This window comes from Thalia democratica, chromosome 2 (genome assembly GCF_965202585.1).
Source record: "Thalia democratica chromosome 2, ktThaDemo2.hap1.1, whole genome shotgun sequence".
NCBI classification, from domain to species: Eukaryota; Metazoa; Chordata; class Thaliacea; order Salpida; family Salpidae; genus Thalia; species Thalia democratica.
In genome coordinates this window covers 31,247,877-31,271,306 of record NC_139166.1, presented here as the reverse complement: position 1 = coordinate 31,271,306, position 23,430 = coordinate 31,247,877, and the positions used below count along the sequence as shown (strand labels likewise).

The window sequence follows — 23,430 nt, the reverse complement described above, 5'->3', positions numbered from 1 at the left end:
TATAATTAAGCAAATATTAAATAAGAACTGTAAACTCCCTAAGTTTTATTTATTTTACAACATCAATGTTTTGAGTTTTCGGTTATTTGTCATTAATTATTTTTCGTATTTGTTATCTATATAAAAAAGATATAAAGTAGAACCATATTTAAAACATGATGTAATATATTTTAAATACTTTTTTATTTATAACTTTAAGATTTTTTTTTGGTTGTGTTGGTTAGATATTTCAAAATATATACATCTTATTACTAGGTTTATATACATTTCAAGAAGTGGTTTTTCTTCAAATGGAGTGATGCAAACTTTCTAAAGTTAATTGTATAGTTGATAAAACTAGACAGTATTCATGTAAAGTTGAGCTAAATACGTCGTTGACGAAATTCTTTTATTTATTAAACTTTTATTTTTACAATATGATAACATTTTAATGATATATTTGTGATAACATATAACTTAAATAAACACGATTTTTTTTTTCATTATTAGACCAAGAAGTTTAAAATTACTACAACCATGATAATACTTATTTATGATTTTTTGCAATTTATTATTATATCTTTAGATAGGAGAATCTATTGATTGAGCACAAAACGCATAGCCGATTTCGGCTAGTAGCTGGTCTATATAATTTATAATTGTTTTATTTTAATTAGAATGTAGGTTTCGGCTTGATTTCAAAAATTGTTCATAAAGAGTTTTTTTTTGTTTGAAACTATGAATTTACAATTAATGTTTCCTAAAAATAGCTTTCAAGTTCAATTTTTTTAGTATTTATAACTAAATTAGCAACCATAAATGAAAAGTTTTTTGTAAGTTTTTAAAACAACCTTTTAAAATGTGTTAACATTTCATAATTTAACTAATTTAAAATTTCTTTTGTATAAAACTCATAAATTAATTTATAATTTTTATGGACTTCAATTTTTTTTTTCTGAATAAACTAAAACATCGATAAATTTCAATGTTTTAAGTTTTTTAAACTGTTTCATTGATTTTATGTTTAAAGGAAACATAAAGTAAAACAAAAAGATTTCTTTTGGGTTAGATGTATGTGTTTAACAAAACATTTACTAGAATTGCTTTTCGAGGTAAGCTATCAAGTGTGTCAATTTTTGTTTCAGATTTGCTAAAGTCTCCAAGTTACAGACACAGGCTTCTTTTTATCGAATTCGCTTGGAGTTATTTGAGTGTATTCAGTAGAAAAGCATTTAAGCACAACCTTTATAGTCATATTATATCACTATTTGATGACAAATGTGTTAATGTGAGATTGTGTCTATGTGAACTCTTACCCAGGTTAGATTTTTTTATTACTAATAACTTTAATTATTCTATTTCCAAGTAATAAATTATTTAAAGCTACTAAAAATTGTGTACATGTAAAGTAAGTTATTTCTTAAAATAAAACTTTTATACTTTTTTTTGTTATTCAAAATTACATTCATTTAATTCAATTGTAAAAGCGTAACTAGTTTTTTATTAGCCTAGAGTAAAAAGTTACTAAAGATATACAATTCATGTTTATAAGTATAATTTTTATTAAAAACTACACTTTTGTTTATAGAATAGTTACAATTTATTAAAAGTACCACAGTACTAATGTTAGTTAAGTTTTGATTTTTCATATTAATTTTTAAACATAGAGTATTAACAATTAAAATAGAGTTATAAAGCTGAATATAGTTAAACTTTTGTTCAATAGCATGAAGTCCATTCTTCAGTTACCAGCAGACAGACACCTTCATTCTCAATTAGAACAAGGAGTGAGAAAGTTTCTATCCATGGAGACCGATAAAGATGTGTCCAGAGCAATCAGAAACACAATAATGTTACTCGATAGAATACAAAACAAGGTTTGATTTCTGGTTGTTTACTTTTGCAAGTGGTGTTAATTGACAACTTTTACATAATTCTACAAATAAGAAACTTTATTTACTGCCTTTACGGTTTTTTTATAAACACCTGTAAATTGCAATTGAGTTTACTACTAGAGATGAAATATTATTACTTTAATGCAGCTTATGAACAAAATAAGTTTAAATCTTCATCAAAAGTAAATCATTTTCAAACTGAATACTTTATTACTTTTGAAATATTGTTGTCTAAAAAAATATTTGGTAAAGTAAAAGGAAAGAAACTTAGCTCAATTACATAGCTAACTTTTGTAAGATTAGATGTTAGTAGTAAATTATATTTCCAAATATTTTTTCAAGTTCTTAGTTCCATAATACTGTAGAGTTAACGATATAAAGGGTTTAAGAAAACTACCTATTAAATCTAGAACATTTTTATTTTGTTTTGTTGAATAAAATCTGGTGAGTTTGTAAAAACTAGTTTGGTATTAAACTCTCATAAACCTTCATTCAAACAAGTTAAGTTAAATTTTGTAAGTATACTGAGAGTGTTAAGACAATTTTAGTTAAGACTATGTTATTAATAGCATTGTAATAGTTTGCTAAAGTGTATAAGGCACTACTTTTTTTGAAATATATCTTTTTAAACAGTCTAAATTCTAAGATACTAAAAGTATAATGTTTTTATGTAACTTTTTTTTTCAACAATATTTATTAGAAAATATTTTCTTATACTTTTAAGATCTTATTTTAATACAGTTATACTTTATTTAAACAGTTTATTTTAGTAACTTTTTATAAAATTTAAGTTTTAGATTTAACTTTTGAAAATCACTTTAACTTTATTCACCTAACTTATTTTAATACTAAATCTGTATAAAATAGATTATTAAATTAATTTTTTGAAAGTTAACCAAAATAAACACTTCTATAACTATTCTTTTGACCATGCTTTACAAAAGTTAACAGTTTTAAATTTAATTCTAAAATACAAAAATGTTAAAAGTATAAACTATGATGTAGTTATAGTATCGTTTTGCGCTGAAATGTTCTAATCATAAGAGCATGTCAAGTTGCTTAAGTCGAAACTTTATTTTGTTTATATTGGAAACAATGACCTTTGTTGCGTTTTATTATAGGTGTGATTAAGGTGTTTTTTTAATACTATATAAGCCTTATTTTACTATAAAGCAAAAAATGAAACATTGTAAAAACTGAAGTATACTTTAAGTAATTTTCTAATTTATTCATGAGAATAGTCAACTTTATTATTCATTAATGTGTTTAGTAAAATATTTTTGGGCTGCTAAAGTTTAACTTACTTTAACACTGCAAGCGTTATTGTAGTTTGTTTTTTCCTTTATAGACTATAGTTTTATAAATAGTGTAATAATGCTTATAAATAATAAATATATTTTTCATACTAGAGACTTTACTATTTATTAATAAATATTTCTATGGTTGACCAATTACTTACATCGGTATTAGTTTTGATAAAGATTAAACAACTTTCAAATTTAATAAAATAATTTGAAATGTACGTCATACCAAATATTTGGCCTGAAAATAATTATTTTAAATTAAGCTATATACTAGTTTTATATTACTGAAAAAAAAAACTAGCCAACAAAAGCAGTTACTAAAGTGCAAATGTATATACGTCAACTTAAAACTCTAACTAACATAAAATTTATAAAAAAGCTTCATTTATTAGATACTTTAAAATAATCTGTTTTTTTATATTATAAAAAATAAAATAAGTATGCAGAAGTTATACAACTTTATGAATAAGCAAAATTAAAGGAAATAATAGAGTGTCAAAAATATTGTAATGACAACCTATTTATCTTATTGCAAAAGTATTGCTGTCAAAAATTACTCTTAAAAATTATCAATATTAGTCTAATTTATTTTCTTGTGAGGTAACACTATTTTGAACTGTCAGTTAACATTTCATACGAATCAGTTACACTAAATTTTGTTTGGAATCGCTTTATAAATACAAAATTACCAAAAAAAAAAGGATTTAGTTTAAAAACTAACTTAAAAAATTAGCTTTCATTTTTTTTCTGAAATTGTGAATGTTAAAGATCTGTATGGAGATAACTGACCAAACACTACTGGTTTCAATTAAAAAAAAAAAATTGAAACTGTATCTTGATAGTCTGATGTTTTATTTTAGCTCTGAATAAATACTAGCATAAACTGTTCAATTTATTTTTGCTGTACTTTGACATTGCTTGTTTTGTGTTTTTTAGTAAAAGTTTATTTTAGCCTTAATTTTTGTATTTATGGACTACAAACGTTTGTGGCTAACTATAAATAAATCAGTAGTAATATGCAGAAGTCAATCTTCAAAAATTAATAAAAATGTTAAATCTATGATTGTAATTTAAACTATGATGTCACAGAGAACTGTGAGTAAGATGAATGCTTCAGAGGAGGACAGAGAAGACGAGAGAAGAGAGAAAGAAGAAGAGCAACTCTTAAGATTAGATGAGGATGGGAGGTCAGCATTAATTATTTTAGTGTAAACTAAAGTTATAGCTGTAAATAATTCTTCTAAAATGCAGTTATTTTACAAAATTAATGCATGACTTTAAGTGTACCTAACTACATAACATGGGTAGCTGTCAATTTTGCACGAGCGAAAAAAATTGCACGAGGGGACAAAGTTGCACGAGTGCACAAAATTGCACGAAGATACTTTTGCACGGAGAAGTTTTTGCACGGGTTGAATTTTTTTATTTTTTTTATACTAACACTGTCACCCCTATCCCTTATCCTCGGTCGGTAAGTTATTATTATTTTTTTATTAATTTTTTTTTACTATCACTGTTACCCCTAACCCTTACCTGCAGTTGGTAGCTTTTGTTATTGATTATGATATTTTTTTTTTTTTTAATATTTTTATTATCTATTTTTTTATTTCTGTTTTTACTATCACTGTTACCCCTAATCCTTACCCTCGGTCAGTAACTTTTTTTTTAAATTAAATTATCTTTTAGTTTTTTTTCTGTTTTTTTTTTACTGTCGTGCAAAATTGACACTTGGTGCAAAATTGTCTTCGTGCAATTTTGTTCCCTCGTGCAGTTTTGTGCCCTCGTGCAAAAGTATCTTCGTTCAATTTTGTGCACTCGTGCAGTTTTAACCCGTTTCCACATAATATAGTTGCTTTTATTTCTAATAGTGTATTTTTTATATTAAGTAAGATGATCAAATTATGTAAAGTAAACGTCATGTAATTCAATGAAAACTATAATATGTTTTTTAAATTACTCACAAGCTGAACGTTTTTTACTGTAAATAAAACCGATTTGTTATTTTAAAGATAATAGTTACTATATTCTACTATTCAAAATAAAAACAAAACTGCATTATAAGTTTTACCAAATGAGGTTATTTTATTACGTAAAGAGCTATTGCGTAAAGAGCTATTGTCGATTTTCTTCTGTGAGCTTGTTAAATCAGTTTTTCTTAAATTAAAACCTTATACTAAACTTTTTTGTTATACGTAAAAACATTAGATATTTTTCACTTCCTTTTTTTTACATTAGCTCTATAATATTCTAATAGCTTTTTTAAACAGAAAAATAGAAAAGCAATCTTCGAGTTTAGCATCAATGAGACTTAATAAAGAAAGCAACGGATACAAATTAAAGAAACGAAATAGTGCGACTGGTACTACTAGTAAAGGTTTTTAATGTTTTTGTTTAAAAATGTTTATTGTATTAACATGTCAGTCAATAAATTTTAGCATAAAAACTAAAACGTAAAATGTTTTTATGTTTAAACAATGACTGAATAATTTATTCAAGTTATTTTTCAATTTCGTTTCACAGATAAACTCTTAGTTTTTTTTAAAGTTATTGAAAATAATAAAAAACTTTAGGAGCTACGATTGCTGACCAGTTCTTTAATATTTAAGCTAAAAAATAAAAAAAGCTGCATTAAATTAGAAAAGTTTACAAACTTTAAAAACTATTCCATAACAGGTTTAACCCAAGGAAATATACTAGACTCAAAAGATAGGTTAGTCTTTGTGTTTCAGTGTTAAACTTATGCATAACAGTTTTGTATTTATTAAACTTCTACTATTGTTTTAGGAGAAGTATAAATAAAAGACTGCCTTCAAAAGAACTTTTACAAAAAGAATTTACTATAAATTCTCCGAGAACTAGCACGTTAGTATTAACAATATTAAAATTTTTAATTTTAATAATATAAAGAACATTTAATTAATACTTTTACACTAATGTTTATTGATATTTTTTAGGACAATGTAATATGTTTATATTGTTTAATTCTTATCTGTATATGCTACTTTAGATCTAATTCAACAAAATCGAAATCAAATACTAAAGACAGAAACAAAAAGTAACAAAAAAAAGTTTTTGTGAAGATCAAAAACTATAAAAGTTTTATACCATGAAGAATTGTAAACTAAAGGTCATGACAAAATCATATATGTCATGACTTGTAGCAACTGCTGCTTTAAATTGCAAACTACTTTTTATTCGGTTGAAAATATATTTGGGCACTAGTCAATAATACGTTTTTTTTGTTTACTTTAACCTAAAACAAGATAGAAAAATGTTCTAAACACATTTTGCGCTTATTTGTTAAAGAGTTAATTTTTAACACTTATCCTAAAATTTTTCTTTTATAGCTGTGATTTTTCGTCCTGTGATTTCAAATTGCTCAGCCGGCAAGAAAAAGTGCATTTATTTTGACAATCTAAATAAATACCTCTTTAAGTTTTCTAACAAAATGGCAATAAATTGTTAATTAATGCAAAAGTAATCAAATTTTAAAGCTTTATTTTGGTTTAGTTTAGTGGCTTTAAATGTTAGATTTTGTTGTTGTAAATTAATAATATTCTTCAAACGGTACATTTTTCAAAATATAGAAGCATTTTATAAAAATTCATTATTTGTTCAATAAAATACTGCTGCTTTTTATAAATGTATGTTTATATTTTAATGAATATTGTTTTACATAAATTTACTCTTTTTTGTGTTTTTTGTTATATGTCAATAAAGTTAATTTATGTTTACTTATTCGTTAAAATTATATATTTAAATTTATAATAACTTAAGAACAAGTTTAAACAAGCGCAAATACAGCAAGGCTTTGATTAACTTTTTTTTATTGAAGTATTACGTTTTTGCTTAACCTTATAATTTATCAACCTTTTTGTACAAAAAATTACATCTCAACTTATAAAAGTTTCGTAAATAAAGTAAACTATTTATTAACTTTATAAGGCGTTGAAAATTTTAACTTGCTATTCTTTTATTACATACAACACAAGAATAAGTTTCTTGACCTAATCTCCACACAAAATTCTGACAACATAAACCTAATTATTTTTGGTTCATAAATGTTCAACAGAAATCAAGAAAATAAAAGCATGGTTAAGTTCTTAGGTTCAAATCTCCTTGAAGTCCAAAAAAGTTTAGATATATTGAATTGTCTTAAATTTCTTTCGTTTATTAGATTTGTAAACAGATAACACTCGCTAGAAAGAAAAAAAAAATAAAAAAGTTTTAATGTCATTAAAAAAGCTTTCTTTTCTACAGTTTTTATTATGTCTAGCTTTTTCCTGAATCATTACGATGTAAAACAAACAGGCTGATTTATTTGCATTTTTCCTCGTTTTTAAACTTTTATTATTTATATCTCTATTTTACGGTTATACATGTTATGTTCGTTTAAAACTAAGTTTAAGTAAGCATTTGTTTGAAAAACCTTATAACAGGGTTGCCAGAAAACCTGGAATCTTGGAAAAACCTCGAAATCTTGTCAGTTTATTCAATCTAAAAAAAAAACAGGAGTTTGAGAAATTTTGATAATGACTCAGAATTTCTAACAAAAATCACTAAAAGTCTTGGAATTTAAAATAAACCTTTATAAAACGTGAAAAAATTTTGAAAACCTTTAAAAAAAAGTTTAACCTTGGCAACCCTGTTATAAAAATTAAAAGTACTTTATAAAAAAAAAATTATAATCAGTGTTGTATAGCAGAGATTTGATACCAACATAAATTTTTCGAATAAATCAGTTCTGCTGTTTTTATCTATAGAAACTAGAGGATAGTTAAGTTTTAAGCCTGCATTTTTGTTATACATAACTAATATCGATAGTTTTTTAGTTATTTAGTTATATTTTAAAAACTATCTACATCATTTTTTTCTAGTTTAAAACGAATAAGTTCTTAGCAATCATGTTCTTTTAATACTACCGACTATAAACACTACTAATCATCTTAAAACTTATATTTACATTCATGATAATAAGTTTGACAAATAATAAAAAATTAGTTGTTTTATTCAGAAAAACTTTTTTGTTACTTAGAACATTAATTTTTTTTGTGTGATCTGAAATGCATTTAAAAAAAAAGTCTTAAAAAATATTTTAGAACATAGTTTCAAGTATGTACATAATTTGGTGATAAAAGTAAAACAAAATAACAAACTGTTTCTATCTATTACATCTATTTATAACTTAGACAAGTAAAAGTCCTAAAGTGCAACTTTTTTTGCATAAATTTATTTAAAGTTATAATTTAACTATATAAGTAAGTTTTTATAGTTTAAAATATTGTAACTTAATCTAATGAAGAAAAAAAATAGTTTTAACTAGCTATTAAAAAAGTATAATTTAGACTAGAGTAACTAATAAAGTAATTCTTTTATTCATATATGAGTCAAATACATTCACGACATATATATTTTACTTTATTTGAAAAATTTTAAACTCTTTTGATGCCTTGAAGTTATTTGAATTTGAAAGAAGACATTAACATGTAAAAATTTTCAGGGCTGAAGTACGCAAACTTTAAATCTTTGTGCACTGTTTCAGGGCTCTTTATCCAAGCTATGTGTTATATTTTCAACTCCGTTTCGAATCAGTTTTAAAGTGTAGTAAATTTATTAGAAGGTTTTGATTTACTTTTCTTTCTATGAAAATAACCATATTTTTTTAAATTATTTTTTTAAAACTATTTTGAAATAAAATATGCTTAAAATCTAGTTTTGTGATTGACCACTCTCTTTGTCTAATTGTCTTTCTTCAAATTTGATGTGTTGAGTGTTTCGTCATAGCAAGACTACAGCAAAATGTTTTATGTAACTAAAAGTAGTCAGATGGTTAAGGTTTTAAAGCAGATTCAGTCCTAAATATTAAAAAGCATATTTATTGTCATTGAAGATGTAGCTTATTTGATAAGTAATAGTTAATTTCATTTTCTTTACAATTCCTCTCATTTGCATGATCTCAAGTAACGTTTTTGTAGAAAGTTTGGTACTAGTTTTATCAATAAAATCGAAAAAGGTAAGAGCTATAAAATCTTTTTGTTTGAGCTTGGACTACTTCCTTTGAATTCATAATACTGAATAACCACAGTAAAAGTTACGCTAAAAATAAAGGTTGCTGCTGTTGCCATCATGAGTACCTGTTTTTATTTAGTTAAATTGAAATATAAGCGTTTATAACAAATATAAATAATAATCAAAATCTTCTATCTCCAGTTATTTTAAAAGTATAAATTACACTAAGCAATGTCTGTACTACAAAAAGTATTTACTTATATATGGTTTTAGAAATAATACAACAGCAAATATATAGACTTATCTCGATTGTTAAACATCGATTATTAGTATTACAGGTAACAAATGCATTTAAAGTTTTAAATAATTATAAATTAATTCAAAGAACGTTTTTTTTTGCTTATAATAAAAATATTCTTTAAAAATAATTAAAAAAAAAAAAAGCATAAACAAATAACAAGTTATTAGGCTTTACAGATAAAATATTTAATTTTTTTTCTAGTTTACTGAAGGTGCTGTAAAACATTTGACTAACCAGACATATATGTAACTTTTTAAATGAAGATAAACAGATAAAGCTTACTTTTTATCTTCTAAACTACTTTTAGTTCAAATACTTATTTGTGCTAGTATTATTTGAGCTTTACAAACCAAAACTAGAGTAGCTGAAGTTTTGAACTGAACCATCAAAACGTAAACGACAATATAACAACCTGCTAGACTAGCATAACACCATATTTCCTAAAAATTTTGGTTTATATTAGTAAAATCTCTTAACTATTTAGATTTTTTCTCAAAAGTTTTGTTTTAGTAAAGAATTTTAATTTTTATATACTTTTTATAGTTTAGCACCATTAACTTTTGATTAAATTGTTCTAAAATTTAGAAAAATAAAACTAACTTAAAAGGTAGAACTATGTTTAACTACTTGTATACAGAAAATAGTTCTGATAAAGCATTACTTGTTTTAGGCATACAACTACAACCCTTGTAAAAAGTTTTACCTTTAAGTTTTATTTTTAAGTATAGTAGTTAGAACGAATGCCTAAAATAACTTTTAAAATTCATCTTTAGAAGTAATTGTTTCGCCAAAAGTTAGAAAATTATAATTTGTAACAAAAATACTTTTTGAAGCAAACTTAAATAACATTGTCTTACTTGCCCAAAGTTTTGTACTTGTGTTAAAAATTGAACTGATCAAATTTAGTAACGGCTATATCAATTTAAGTTATTAAATAGAGTAAAATAAGATTTTGGTATAATAACATATGCTAAAAAAGCTAAAGCTAGTAATATTTAAAAATCAGCATTAACAAAGTTATTAAGCAAAAGTTATATTTTAAGCTTACAATTGCTTTTAATTTTGTTTCTTAAGCACAACCTTATTAACTCAGTCTGCTATATTTTTTATAAAAAAAAACCTGTGTCTAATTATTAAACATGTATAAACATTAATGAAGTTTAGCTTACAATGCTCAACATAAGCAGTTTTGTTTTTAATGATTTACTACATCCACTGCATAATTGGAATAGGGAAGCAAAACAAATAACTGCTGAGCAACTGATGCTAGCCACAGAAACTTCAATAAAATAAAGTTCCCTTAACTTCTCTTTAGTCTCCAAATTCTCGAAAAAGTACATCGTTAAAGCTGAAACTGCTACAAACTAAACATGTAAAAACATTTTTTTTTTATTGTTCAATATATATTATATGCTGTTTTCTAAAATGAATAATAAAAAAAGTATCAATCTTGCTTAGTGCTATCGATTTTAACCCAGGCATCTAAACTTGGGCCTAATTACGCAAAATATAAACAAAAAAATAGACAAAACATTTGAAAACAAAAAATATATAGAACTACTTATTTAAACGCATCAATTAATTCAAGTCTCTAAACTGGTTATTTTTAATAAACAAGTTACTCGTTTTCAGTTTTACTTTTTTTAGTTTTTTGTTAAAAAAAGTTCAAACTATTGTGTAAAACAAACTTAACAATCTTAAATGCTTCTATTTAATTGAAAATATTTTTTTAAGTGAAGTTTTAGTAATTAGTAATTATTCAAAATATCTAAAGTTTCAAAATACAAGTTAGTGATTACAAAATATATATACATATATAGTAACGAATCTTAGGTTTTGATATATATATAGTTTATCAAACGACAAAAACTACTCTTAAACTATTTGGTCCTAGAACCTGGTGCACGAAAAAACCTTTCGGTTATTGAGTCGCACACCACAGATACCTTTTAACGTCTTGTCCAGGACAGATGCTAATGTACTGATTTTAAACACATAATAATATAATTAATATACATAACACTATGTTACAGAACTAAAATAGAAACTTAAAACAATACTTGTATTAAAATATCACCTTGTTAGTTTACATAGCATTAATTTAGTGACAATAATTAAGCATTAAAAAGTTTTAAAATTTGATCAAAGTATTATTTAACTCACTAATGTTTGTTGAAAAATCTCTATCTTATAAAACTCACACAAGTCATCACTCTTTCAAAAGAGTAAAAATAATAATCAAGTAACACTTTATTGTAATATTGTATACTGCTTTTTAATTTGTTCGTTATGTTTAAAGCAGTCGTCATATCAGAGTCTCATTTCTTAAATGGATAAAAAATTAACTATTTTTTACTTGAAATGGTCTTTCAATACATGAAGTATTGTAAAATTAGTTTTACTAAAAATTAATGATTGCACAGCAATTATATTAAACATTTTTAGCTCTGAAATTAATTCAGAAAAGACTTAATTAAAACAGTAGCTTACAATTTGGAACAGTTTTATCACCATTGAGGCGTTGCAACTCTGGTAAACTGTACAATATTTGGTTGAATCACTATTATTCTTCCCTATTTGAATGCAAACACTTTCCTCGAACATTATATTCCCGCTTTTGTTATTGACCATGATTGTTTAAAAACATATAAACGAAATATAAATAATATAAACAACAAGGTTTGAATACAACCGAAACTTTTTTTAAAATTTATCTAAAAAACTTTTGCTAGTTAACAACTTTAAAACTTTTATATGACGTATTTTACTAACTTTTTTTGAAAAATTGTAACAAAAACTATTAAAATCCCTATTTTTGTGTAAAAATATTTTGTGTTTGCTATAACCAAGACTAGATGAATTACAGACTAAAAATTTAAAATTATACTATGAAATAAACTATGAGCATTATTTTTAAGTATTTTAAAACATAAAAAAATATGCAAAAGTTTATCACTATGACTTACGTTAGGGTTAGTGCAGGGTTCGGCAAACTGCGGCCCAAGGGTTTTGATTCACCTAAGAATATATTTTTTTTAAAGAATAACAAAAGATTTTCTGAGGGTAAAACTTGCAGTTGGGTATTAAATAGTTATTAATCACTAGTGCATTATTATTGATTATGTAATCACATACTTGATTTAAAATTAAGTATTAATTAGTACAACTTCATTAATAAATGCGGCTAAGGGAAGACTTTCTTTTAAACAGTGCAGCCCGGGAGCAACTTGTTTTAAGAAAATTGGCCCGCTAATTATAAAAGGTTTTGCCGGTTGTGCCGACCTCTGGATTATAAGATATAGCAACAAAAATGTTTTAAGAGTTTTGTTTGATACTAGTTGCTAGACAACATAAAGTTGAAGCAGTTCACTTTTTAAAAAAAACTAATAACAAAAAAAATAAATATTCAATCCAAGAAAAGCGTAAAAAGATAATTTAAGTTCAAATACAAACACAACCGGATTCAAAAAAAAAGCAAAATGACAATTATGAGCAGGACTTACGTCCCGGACTGCATGAAGGACCTGAGCCACCTCAATTCCCCCCACAGACCCGGACTGAGGGTTCTTGCACTAGACGTCGAAAACGAGCCTCACAAGTTCCTCATCTGCTACGTCATCCCCACTGTTACTCTGGCAACTGCCGCTGTCTACGTGTTCAAGCGTTTTTGCTGGGGATGTCCCCAAGAAAAAGACCTTGTGGCCAACTGTTTGTACGACAAGGACGGAAAAACGCTGTGCTCGCCGGTCGCCTTCCAGGGATGCGACAACGTCGTCACCCTGACCCTGGCCGAAAAGCATCCGGTGACCTACGACACGCGCCGCTTCATCTTCGACCTCCCCTCCCCCTACCACCGTCTCGGCGTGCCGATTGGCCGCGAGGTGGTGTTGGTGGCGGTGACCGAGTGCTCGTGCGTCTCCCGCCAGTACATCCCTATCAACCTCGACCACGAAATCGGCCGGCTGGAGATAATCGTCAAGATTTACGTGGACGATCCGTCTAAGGGTATGCCGGGCGGCCAGATGACCCAGTTTCTTGACAACATGAAAATCGGGGATTGCATCGACGCGCAGGGACCGTCCGGGCACCTGTGGGAGTACACGGGCCGCGGTAGGCTGAACGTTTTCTCTCAAACCCACAAGATCACCTTTGCAAAGCGCGCCAAAGAGATCGGGCTGGTGGCGGGCGGAGCGGGGATTACCCCTTTCCTGAGACTGATCCGCTACTGCGAGACAGAGGGCCAGGACTCGCCAAGGTTGTCGCTGGTCTTTGCCAACAAGTCCAACCTGGACATCATCGAGCGCCAGTACCTCGAGCGGTTGTCCAAGTCGAACCCGGGCAAGTTCCAGTTGTACATGTGCGTGGACCTGGAGCCGGTGGAGGAGGACTGGTGTCAGGGGGTGGGCAGGGTCAGCTGCGAGATGATCCAAAAGTACCTGCCGGAGCCGTCGCTGGACAGTTTCGTCATGGTCAGCGGTCCCACGGGCTTCATCAACCATTCGATGGACCTGCTGAGTCACGTCGGGTACACTGAAAACAGGGTTCTTGCCCTTTGCTCGTCGTAATTATTACACCTTGTTCACTTAGATGTTGTTTTTTATGCACCTTTTTATAGCTACTTCTTAAAATATCTTCATAGAACAGTAGTAAGTAGAGCTTACTCTGTAAATTCTGTAAGCCATATTTGAAATTTTTATTGTTCCATTACTTAAAAAAAGTGTTTTAAAATTATATTTTTTGTTAAACTTTAAACTATATACAAACTTTTTATACTAGCACTGACTACGAAAATATAATGAATAAGTACAACAATTTCTATAACAAACTTTTAACAGAATGAAAAAGAGTTGTTAACATTTAAAAAACGAATTTATGAATTAATAACACCCTATGGTTTTGACATCTTTATTTTGTTGTTTAATAATTTATTAAAAAAAAATATATGTAACATACGAAACAAGTTTAAAAGTATTTACTAAAATCTGAACCAATGTCATTACAGCCCAAAGGCAACATACTCAGTAAAGACTTTCCTAAAAAATAAAGTAGTTATAAGTATAATCCTAAAACATAAGAAAATAATAACCTTATGCAACCAATTTCTAGTTTATCTAGTTGTGTTTTAAGTATAGTATCTATCAGATCAAACTTTCAAGATGGCCTTGGGCTTTAACGAATTAGGCATTTCAGCCAACTGTTCGCTACCATGATAAGCTAAAGATTTATGTCCATTGTCCACGTCTATTTCAAATCTTAGTAAATTATAGATTTTGATCTAACTGAATGTTTATGTCTTTAATTATGTTTAACAAAAAAAGATATTTTTAATACTTTTAGTTCAAAGTTATGCTTAATTTAAAAACTTAATTTATATTAAGTATATTTTACCAGAAGTATACTAAAGTATTTCAGTAACAACATACACAAATATTTTCAAAGCAAACGCTTTTTCTTTTATTTCGTTGAACTGCAGCAAAAAGCTTATTGAGAAAACCAAGTTTAATATAATAATTTACAGGTAGTACTTACAATTAAGATATCAAGGTAGTTTAAATTTAATTAAAGTTTCAAACCGTAAGGTTATTTTAGTTTGAAAAGTATTTTTTAAAACAGAATGACGTTTACATTTGTCATTACATTAAAAGGCTCAACAGTAACTTATAAACTCAACTAAACACTTTTTCTATTGTGTTTTGTTAAACGTCACTCCATTAGTAACTGAAATCGTGACAAAATTAGAGGTCACTTAAAATGTCATTTCATGTTGTTTACAGCATAAAATTGAAAGTGTTTCGATAACCTATAATCAGCTTTAAAAAGACAATCTAGTACAATTTCAAAACTTGGTGTTATTTAATCGAAAGATTGCAAACTGGTTCTAGTTAGTTGATCTACGTTGAGTTAAAGCTTTTTATTAAGCCTAATTTACATTAAGGTTTTAACGTAATACAAAAAAATTTTATTGATAAAGCAGAAGTATCTAAAAGATATGCACTTTTAAATTTTAAATATGTAACTGAAATTGTTATACTTAAATAGTAATTGTTGATTATTTGTTTTTTAACATACTAAAAGCAATTTAAAGCTATTAGAAAATTTTAAGTGTTGAGAACAATAGAGAAAAGTGCAAAAAATAAAGTAACATTAAGGAAAAAACGTTAGGAGTGTTGCCTTTTTCAGATAATTATCTCTAAAAAACTTTTCGGTAACAAATAAGGTTTTATTTCATTAGAAGAACGCATAAGCTTCAAACAAATTTAAAAAAAAATGCTTTGTTGTTTTGCTTTGATTCACTTATTATATTCAAACTTTTAAATAAATTTTTCTTAAAGTTTAAATTTTTATCGCTTTACTTAAAAGTGCATCGACAGAAAGTTCTAAAAAACTGTTTTTTACCACAACTTATTTATTTGATTTTACTTGTCTATAACATTTGTTTTCTTCTATTTTACACGTTTTAAAGTTTTGTTAGTTAACCATAGTGGTATTAAAATCATGTGTACATTAGTTTATATTTATGGTAATAGTTTTAAAATAGTTGTAGTATTTTTGTTTCTAAGTTTTACATTCTTATTACAAAATTTACGAATTTTTATTTTAACTTTCGCGTTTATAAAATAAATCAAACTGCAATAGATAATTTTTAAAACAAGGTTTCAATAAAAATGATTATAAATACAACTTGTATTGGAAGTATTTTATTATTATTACTAACAATATTTATGTGTTCTATTCTACTTAAAAGAAGAGCTAGAAAAGATGAGCCTCCTATTGTGCCTTATCTAATTCCTTTCGTAGGTATGTTTTTCATTACAAAACTAAATTACTCTTACATAATATACTGTAAATTATTTTAAATTTAACAACAAAAAGTTCTCAGCTAATGTACAGTACATATAATAAACGAATTACATATTGTTTTTGCAGATTGTTAAAAACAATAAAAATGTTTCACTCCTTCATTAATCTATAGGAGATCTTCAATTTTTAAATAAATTTGAAAAAATTGTTTAAACAAATAAATGGAAGGTATTGTAAATCAAAATTAATTAATAAAGAATATATATTTTTTATTGAACAATAAAAAAGAGCGCTCAAAATATTCGGTTCTAGGACCTGGTGCACGAAAAAACCTTTTGGTTATCGAGTCGTATACCTATATAAAAAAAAAAAAAAAAAGTGTATAAAAATTTAGAATATACAAAAAATTAAAAACCTTAGGGCTTAAAATATAATGTTTAAGATTTCTTAAAAACTTTATTTGGGTTATTAGGTACATTTTTCAAGTATATAAAATGGTTACTATTGCTGTATTGATGGTTAAGGTAAAATATCAAATATTAATTCTTAGTTAGGCTTTATAAAACTTAACATGACTAAGAATAAAGTAAAAAAAAACTTTGTCATTGTGTCTTGAGTTTTAGCTGTCAGTTATACTTAGATTAGCTGTTTAAAAGTGTTTTACATTTGTATGTGTTATAGTGATTAAAATGTAATAATAACAAACCGAACTCACATGTAGGACTGTTGTACATTGTAAAATACAGCAGTTCTTCATTTGAGTTCGATTTTTTTCATAACTATGATACATACACTGTACATGTTTTGTTTGTTCTTTTTCAATTATTAGTTTTGATTTATAAGCCCTTCCCTTTATCTATTTAACTTTTCAGACTTTTTTATTAACTGAAAACCTTTTATAGATTACTAAAGGAGTGAAACATTGTATTGTTTTTAATGTTCTGCAAAAAAAAATCTTACATAATATACTATAAAAGTATAAGATAGATATTAGTAGTACTACAAAAGTTTTAAATCTGTTCTGGACAAGACCTTAAAAGTTATCCGTGGTGTGCGCCTTGATAACTAAAATGTTCTTCGTTCACTAGGTCCTAGGACTAAATGTTTTAAGCGTCTTTTTTTTTTGTCTTTCAATAAACTTTAATAATAAAACTAATGTCGATATTATCAGAATTATGTGAAAAAACGTCACTATTTTTAGTAAAACTTTGATAAACATAAAACAAAAATCTAGAGAAAACTTTATTTTTTATTCGATTAAGACTTTTTCTTTAAATGCACAAAGAACTAATTTAAATCTAATAACTATTTTTTAAGGATCTTGGTTTGAGTTTAAACGAAACTCTTACGAATTTTTAAAGAAATGTCAAGAAAAGTATGGAGAAATTTTCACATTGTACATGGGCTAGTTTGAAAATTTAATTTTACTTTAAAGTTTTAGTTTTGTTTATGAAAGCTCTTAGATAAAAATCAGCTTAATACATTCTTGTAATTTCTCAAATACTATACAGTTTTAACTTCCTAAAGTATCTTTCTTAGGAGGTAGATACTATCACTTTTTAATCGATCCATTTAGCTATCCGGCAATAGCCAAGGAGCGAACTAAATTATCATTTCGGGAATTTACTAGCGTTCCAATTAGAAACATATTTGATGTTGCTCGCCAATCAAACCATGGGTCAACATCAAATCATAATATATTGATTAAGTATTTGCAGGTTTAATAGAAATATTAGCTTACATTGCTAATTGATAGAGTTTAAGTTTTAAATTACATTTGTTATTAAATCCGACATATTTTGTATGAAGAGATTTTAATTTATAATAGTTTCTATTATATTTAATAGTTTATTTAGAATATTTACTTTAAAAAAGCAGTTTTATGTTTGTCTTCTTAAAGTTTAACTATTATAAAAAACAAAATGATATATTTAATACGAAATTCGCGTAATTAAACTAGTTGATATTTTTTTAACTTATTTTTTCAATCAAAATGCCTTTTTGATTAAACAATGAAATAGCACAAACTTTTTAAACAGGGAGTAAAATTAGAAGAGTTACAACAAAAAATGATGAAAACCTTAAAAAGAACAATAGAAAGAGAAGTTTCATATGATTGGAAGGAAGAAGGCCTGTTTAAAATATTATACAAAATAATGTTTTTTTCTGAAGTTGATATTTTGTAAGATTTTTTACTTTTTATTGTATTGTTATTTAGTACAACAAGATAAAATATTTGATAGAAAACTAAGAAAAAACTTAAGAAAAAAAGTTAAATGACTTCTAGAACTTTTATTTTTTAAGTATATGTAGATGGACATTGATTACAAATTACAATACAAACTTAGTTACCACTAATTATCTATTAATCAAAAATAAATAAAACTGTTTTTTTTTATCTAAATTTTTTCAAGATTTGGTACATCAGACGATAAAAGTAGTAAAAAGAGTTTAATGAAAGATTTTCAGCTTATTGATGAATATTTTCCTTTTCTTGCTAGAGGCTACCCAAGCTCAACGTGCAAAGTTCTTTTTTATTAAACATTATTTTAAAGTTCTATTTTTCGTAGGAGCACAGTTTATTTTCATTTGAATGATAATTTTGTTTTAGGGATTCTTAGGTGCCAGAGATCGTTGTTGGAATTTTTTGAAATTAGAAAAAATAAACAAAAGGGTTGAAACTGCACAGTTCGTCGAAGAAACAATCAGAAACAGGACAAGTGACGGAGGTAGTGATATAGATGCAAGCAAGGACATATTTGCTCTTTTGTGGGCTGCAGTTGTAAGCATTTTCTTATTAAATAATTTATTATTTAAATTACTTAACGAAGGTAACAGTTAGTAAATAAATTAAGCTTTTTATGTTACTATAGCTTATTTACAAAAATGCTAAGTCAAAGCTAAGCTCTTAAATTTCATAAGTAGTTATTGTTTGAGTTTTTTTAATAAACAATGGCAAGTAATTTTTACCTACTATCATAACTTATCCAAAAAGCTATTTTAGTAAGCACAAGTATTAGGACATCTACTAATAGTAAAAATAGATCATAAGTTTTGTAAGTTAAGCTCAATAAACATTTATTAATCTAGTGTGAAGGAAACTTTTTTGTATACTTACATAATATTACACTAAAAAAGTAAAAATTGACCATTAAAATATTTAGTTTTACATGTTTTTTGTATACTATACAAGCAATTATGTAAAAAATGTTCAAAAATTATACATTACTTAAATGGTAAGCTATTCATAGGACTACACTTTAGTAATTTAGTAAGTCCTTATAAAGTAATTTCGATTTACTATCTAATTAAATATAATTAGTTAAAAAAATTTAAATGACACTAAAATATTTCAGGCTAATACAAATTCAACAGTATTTTGGTCTATTTTCTACACAATTTCACACGACAATGCTTTGAAAAGTGCAAAACAAGAAATAGAAAACATTGTAAACAAACATAACAAAACTGATTTAAATTTTACAAAAGAAGAACTAAAAGAAATGACTGTTTTAAGTTGGTCAAACGTTTGTAAGAGTTGAACTTAAGCTCACTAAGAGTATCTAAAATTTATATTAAAACCTAAAACAAAGTATATTAATCTTGTTGTAAAAGTCTATAAAACCTATTCAATATGTTTTTTAAACAACATATTATTAAAAAAATGTACACCAGAAGTTGGAAAGCTACGGCTAGCAGGCTGGACCTGGCTTGTAGTAGAAATTCCTTGACTGCGAACTGTTTTAAATTAAAGTATTTACAAAAATTCGAGAGAAATGAAAACATTTTTCCTTAGTTTTAAAAACACGCTGTTTTTGTTTATTAGTGTTTTTAAGTTATAATTTTACAACTTTGAAGTTGAATGCGAAACTAAACAATCTACATTAACATAAATACTACGGTCAGCAAAACAATTAACATTCTAATCAGGTCCTTTATTTATAAAAATTATGCGACTTCTAATATACACACAAACTTTATGAACTATTTGTAATTTTAAAACAAATAATAACAACTATGAAGAAAATTATAACGTTATGTAGAGTTGTTCCTTTTAGTTTTGCAGCGAAACGTTGTTTGTCTAATAAAGTATTTCAAACAAAAACTGTTGTTTTATTTTTCCGACCGGTTTTGATCGAATTGATCAGAATGAATAAATGCCTCATTACGTTATATCTGTTATAAAATTTATATGATTTTTGAAAAGTGTTTATAGATTTTTTATGTTTTTACTTTTTGATTGGTTTAAATTTCAGATAGTATATGTAACGAAACAATGAGATTAACGGTAAGTTCAATGTCTCCAAGGCTAGCTCTGGAATCTATTAGTATTAAAATTTCATCTACTGGTCAGACTAAAAGGTTAGTTTATAAGCTTACAAAAATATTTTTTACTTATTTTTGTATTTAGTCATTTATTCACTGCCTAAAAATTTTTATAAATAAATAAGTTGATTCGGAAAGTTTTAAGAAGCTACATGAACTTAGTACAAAATTTAGATATTTTCTAATTTTCAGACTACGCAAAGATGATTTTCTAATGATAGCATACAAAATGCTACATTTTGACAAAGAAATTTATCAACAGCTCGAAGATTTTCAGTATGACCGCTTTTTGAACAAAAATGGAACCGAAAAAACTACTTTTTATAAGGGAAGTAAAAAAATTCGGCAATATTTACAACCATTTGGTATTGGCCAGAGGTTAATTGATAAGATAAATATTTATTATACATAAGTTTTTAGTAATTAATACTAGTTCTAATCTTATAACCATCTTGTTTACTCAAATCAGCTATTTTTGAACTTCCATATCAAAAGCTTTTTTATGATTGTTACTTGCTTATGACTAACTCATACTTGTTTTGTACTTTATAAAAATCTTTAAGTATTTGTCGGTAAACTTAAGCTTAACCACAACTAAGTAAATATTTAAAATTTGTCTGCATAATCAGTGTGAAATGTTGTTTAAAAACTCTAAACATTTAAAGTGCTCAAAAACGTTTGTTTTAAGCTTTTTTTAAATCTTAGAAGTTTACGAATCATATTTTAGACTATTTTTATTATTTTTAGTAAATGTCCGGGAAGATTCTGGGCAATGACTGAGCTTAAACAGGCAATAATTCTTTTTATTACAAAGATAGATTTTCAAATCGTCACGCCTCCAAAAGAAATTTATCCGAAGGAAGACCGGTTTATGTTAGGAGCTTTGACTCCAAATAAAGATCCTATTATACGCTATCGTAAGAAATCGGAAAAATAATACAACTGTTTCCATAGTTTTTACTTTTCAAATCACTGGTGCCAACAGTGTAAAAAGCTGTGCACAGTAGGTTATAAAGGAAATACAAGCACATTTAAGTTTTCAACTATACATTCTTTTCACTTACTAGTAAAATACAATAAATTTCAGTCATGAATCGTCTTGAAACAGCATTTTAAAGCTATATTAATAACAATATACGTGTTTATAATTAATTTACTTGGTTTTTTAATACATCAGTTCCTTTAATAATTTTTTTGGCTTTAATTTCTTTATCATGTTCAATAAACTATTGTTATTTAAAAAACCTATATTCTATTTAAACTTCTATGCACATATTAACTTTGTTTGGAAACACTAGCTTCAAAAATTTAACTTATACTTATTTTTATAGACCAAGGTTTTTACTTTTCATTCAAAGACTTAGTTTATAACTTGAACTTTAACAAATAAGAAAAAGTGTGTTATTTATAAAATTTTTATTACTCCTTTTGACTGTTAATTTTATTAAAGTTTTTTGTTCTGTAAAAAACCGTACTTTTAAAACAAATACAGCAAGCTTGACTACATTTCATTTTAGGATTTAAACTTCAACATAAACTGATATCTAATCTATGTCAATTTTGTTGTAACGTTATAAAATTTTTGTTAAGTATTTATTATTCTAGATTTCTTAAATCTTTTTTACAATTTTATTTCAATTTTATTTAAAATTTTTAAAAAGGTTTAAAAATCTCTAGTAAAGTTTTAACAAAATTGCTGGTTAAATTTTTCTTAATTCAAAAATACTGTAAGGTATAAAACGAAAGCAGTTTAAACAAGTTTTAATTTTCACCAAAACATTTTATTGAATGTTTTTTAACATTAAAAATGAGTATTTAAAACCAATAATTTTTTTTCTTTAAGATAAAGCATTTTTAATACCAGGTTAAGCTAAACTAATTTAAATATTACAAACTAACTTGATAATATATTTTTCAACTTAAAACTTAAAATAATAAGTACTATGTATAAAAGTATTTTAATTTTAAATATTTAAAACAAGAAGCGTTATTTATTAAGCCTAAACTTTGATTAGGAATTTTTAAAATGCTATAATTTTAAATTAGTGACAATTTACATTTTAAATACACACTGTTAATTTTTTTTAAACCGCTTATAAAAATAAAACTAATAGAGGAATAAGATTTAGTTTTTAATTTACAAAAATATACATTAGAAGAACAAGTTTCTTTACATCAGCAGTTAGCTTCTAAAGTAATAGTTTTTAGTTTTTTTTATTTATTGTTTAAAGGAGAATGTGATAAAGTATGTTTCGAAATCGTTTAATTTACATATTTTAATCAAAAATTATATCATTATTTTAAGGAAAAGTTGATGTGTAAATTTTGAAATTATAAAACTTAATAAACTCTTAATTGAATTAGTGAAAATTCAAAATTACAGCTGAAATTGTATCGTTAATCTTTTTGAACTCTTTATTTTTTGATAAATTTAAGTTTATGACTAGGAGATAATTTATTTTTATTAAAAAAAAAATATTTTAAAAACTATTTTTAGGTCAAAACATTCGTAGTGTTTTTTTGCTAGTCAAGTTATTATGATAAAAGTATGAACAGCAAAACAAAAAAACTTATCTTGTTGTACAGTACTAAAGTAGCAAATAGTTAATTTAGAAAATTTTAAATCAAATATTTGTATATTTTATGTTTTACTTATTAAAAAACGTACTAAAGGTTAATAAAAATAAAAATATTTGCATAAAAAAATGAAATACATGTGTTTTTTATTAAAATTTAAAAGTACTATCTAAGATTTAAATAACTACTTTCATAAACAAGCTTTATTTTTACAAAAGTTTATCTTATTCATTCGTTG

General features: G+C 25.9%; 3 protein-coding genes across 5 annotated transcripts in view; all 3 read left to right on the top strand.

Moving 5' to 3' along the window:
- The window catches only part of LOC145849927 (serine/threonine-protein phosphatase 4 regulatory subunit 4-like), a 30,087-nt gene extending 23,283 nt beyond the window's left edge, over window positions 1-6,804 (top strand). For 2 of the 3 annotated variants that reach the window (XM_082955045.1, XM_082955043.1), the window contains 7 exons: window positions 1,125-1,299; window positions 1,706-1,856; window positions 4,268-4,365; window positions 5,446-5,552; window positions 5,852-5,888; window positions 5,963-6,040; window positions 6,526-6,804. In XM_082955045.1, coding sequence (XP_082811171.1) covers window positions 1,125-1,299; window positions 1,706-1,856; window positions 4,268-4,365; window positions 5,446-5,552; window positions 5,852-5,888; window positions 5,963-6,040; window positions 6,526-6,589 — 710 coding nt within the window. In that variant the 3' untranslated portion in view covers window positions 6,590-6,804. Of the gene's footprint in view, window positions 1-1,124; window positions 1,300-1,705; window positions 1,857-4,267; window positions 4,366-5,445; window positions 5,553-5,851; window positions 5,889-5,962; window positions 6,041-6,185 lie in introns of all 3 variants that reach the window. The other variant, XM_082955044.1, reaches the window with a different exon arrangement.
- A 6,163-nt stretch (window positions 6,805-12,967) lies between these two features.
- Window positions 12,968-14,053, top strand: LOC145828543 (NADH-cytochrome b5 reductase 2-like). The gene has a single exon (XM_082936299.1). The coding sequence runs from the start codon at window positions 12,968-12,970 to the stop codon at window positions 14,051-14,053; it is 1,086 nt and encodes a 361-aa protein (XP_082792425.1).
- Window positions 14,054-17,841: 3,788 nt separating this feature from the next.
- On the top strand, window positions 17,842-21,720 carry LOC145829855 (cytochrome P450 7A1-like). The gene is made up of 8 exons (XM_082937729.1): window positions 17,842-18,007; window positions 18,329-18,471; window positions 18,704-18,815; window positions 18,901-19,071; window positions 19,646-19,805; window positions 20,546-20,651; window positions 20,808-20,993; window positions 21,363-21,720. The coding sequence occupies exons 2-8, from the start codon at window positions 18,359-18,361 to the stop codon at window positions 21,550-21,552; spliced, it is 1,038 nt and encodes a 345-aa protein (XP_082793855.1). The 5' UTR covers window positions 17,842-18,007; window positions 18,329-18,358; the 3' UTR covers window positions 21,553-21,720.
- The last annotated feature ends 1,710 nt before the right edge of the window (window positions 21,721-23,430 follow it).

What these genes read in the sequence shown, in the direction of transcription:
- LOC145828543 (XM_082936299.1), top strand. Translation starts at nt 12,968, where the DNA reads ATGACAATTATGAGCAGGACTTACGTCCCGGACTGCATGAAGGACCTG.
- LOC145829855 (XM_082937729.1), top strand. Translation starts at nt 18,359, where the DNA reads ATGATGAAAACCTTAAAAAGAACAATAGAAAGAGAAGTTTCATATGAT. An exon ending in TCTACTGGTCAGACTAAAAG is followed by an intron (nt 20,652 to 20,807) that starts GTTAGTTTATAA and finishes TCTAATTTTCAG; the next exon opens with ACTACGCAAAGATGATTTTC. An exon ending in CCATTTGGTATTGGCCAGAG is followed by an intron (nt 20,994 to 21,362) that starts GTTAATTGATAA and finishes TATTATTTTTAG; the next exon opens with TAAATGTCCGGGAAGATTCT.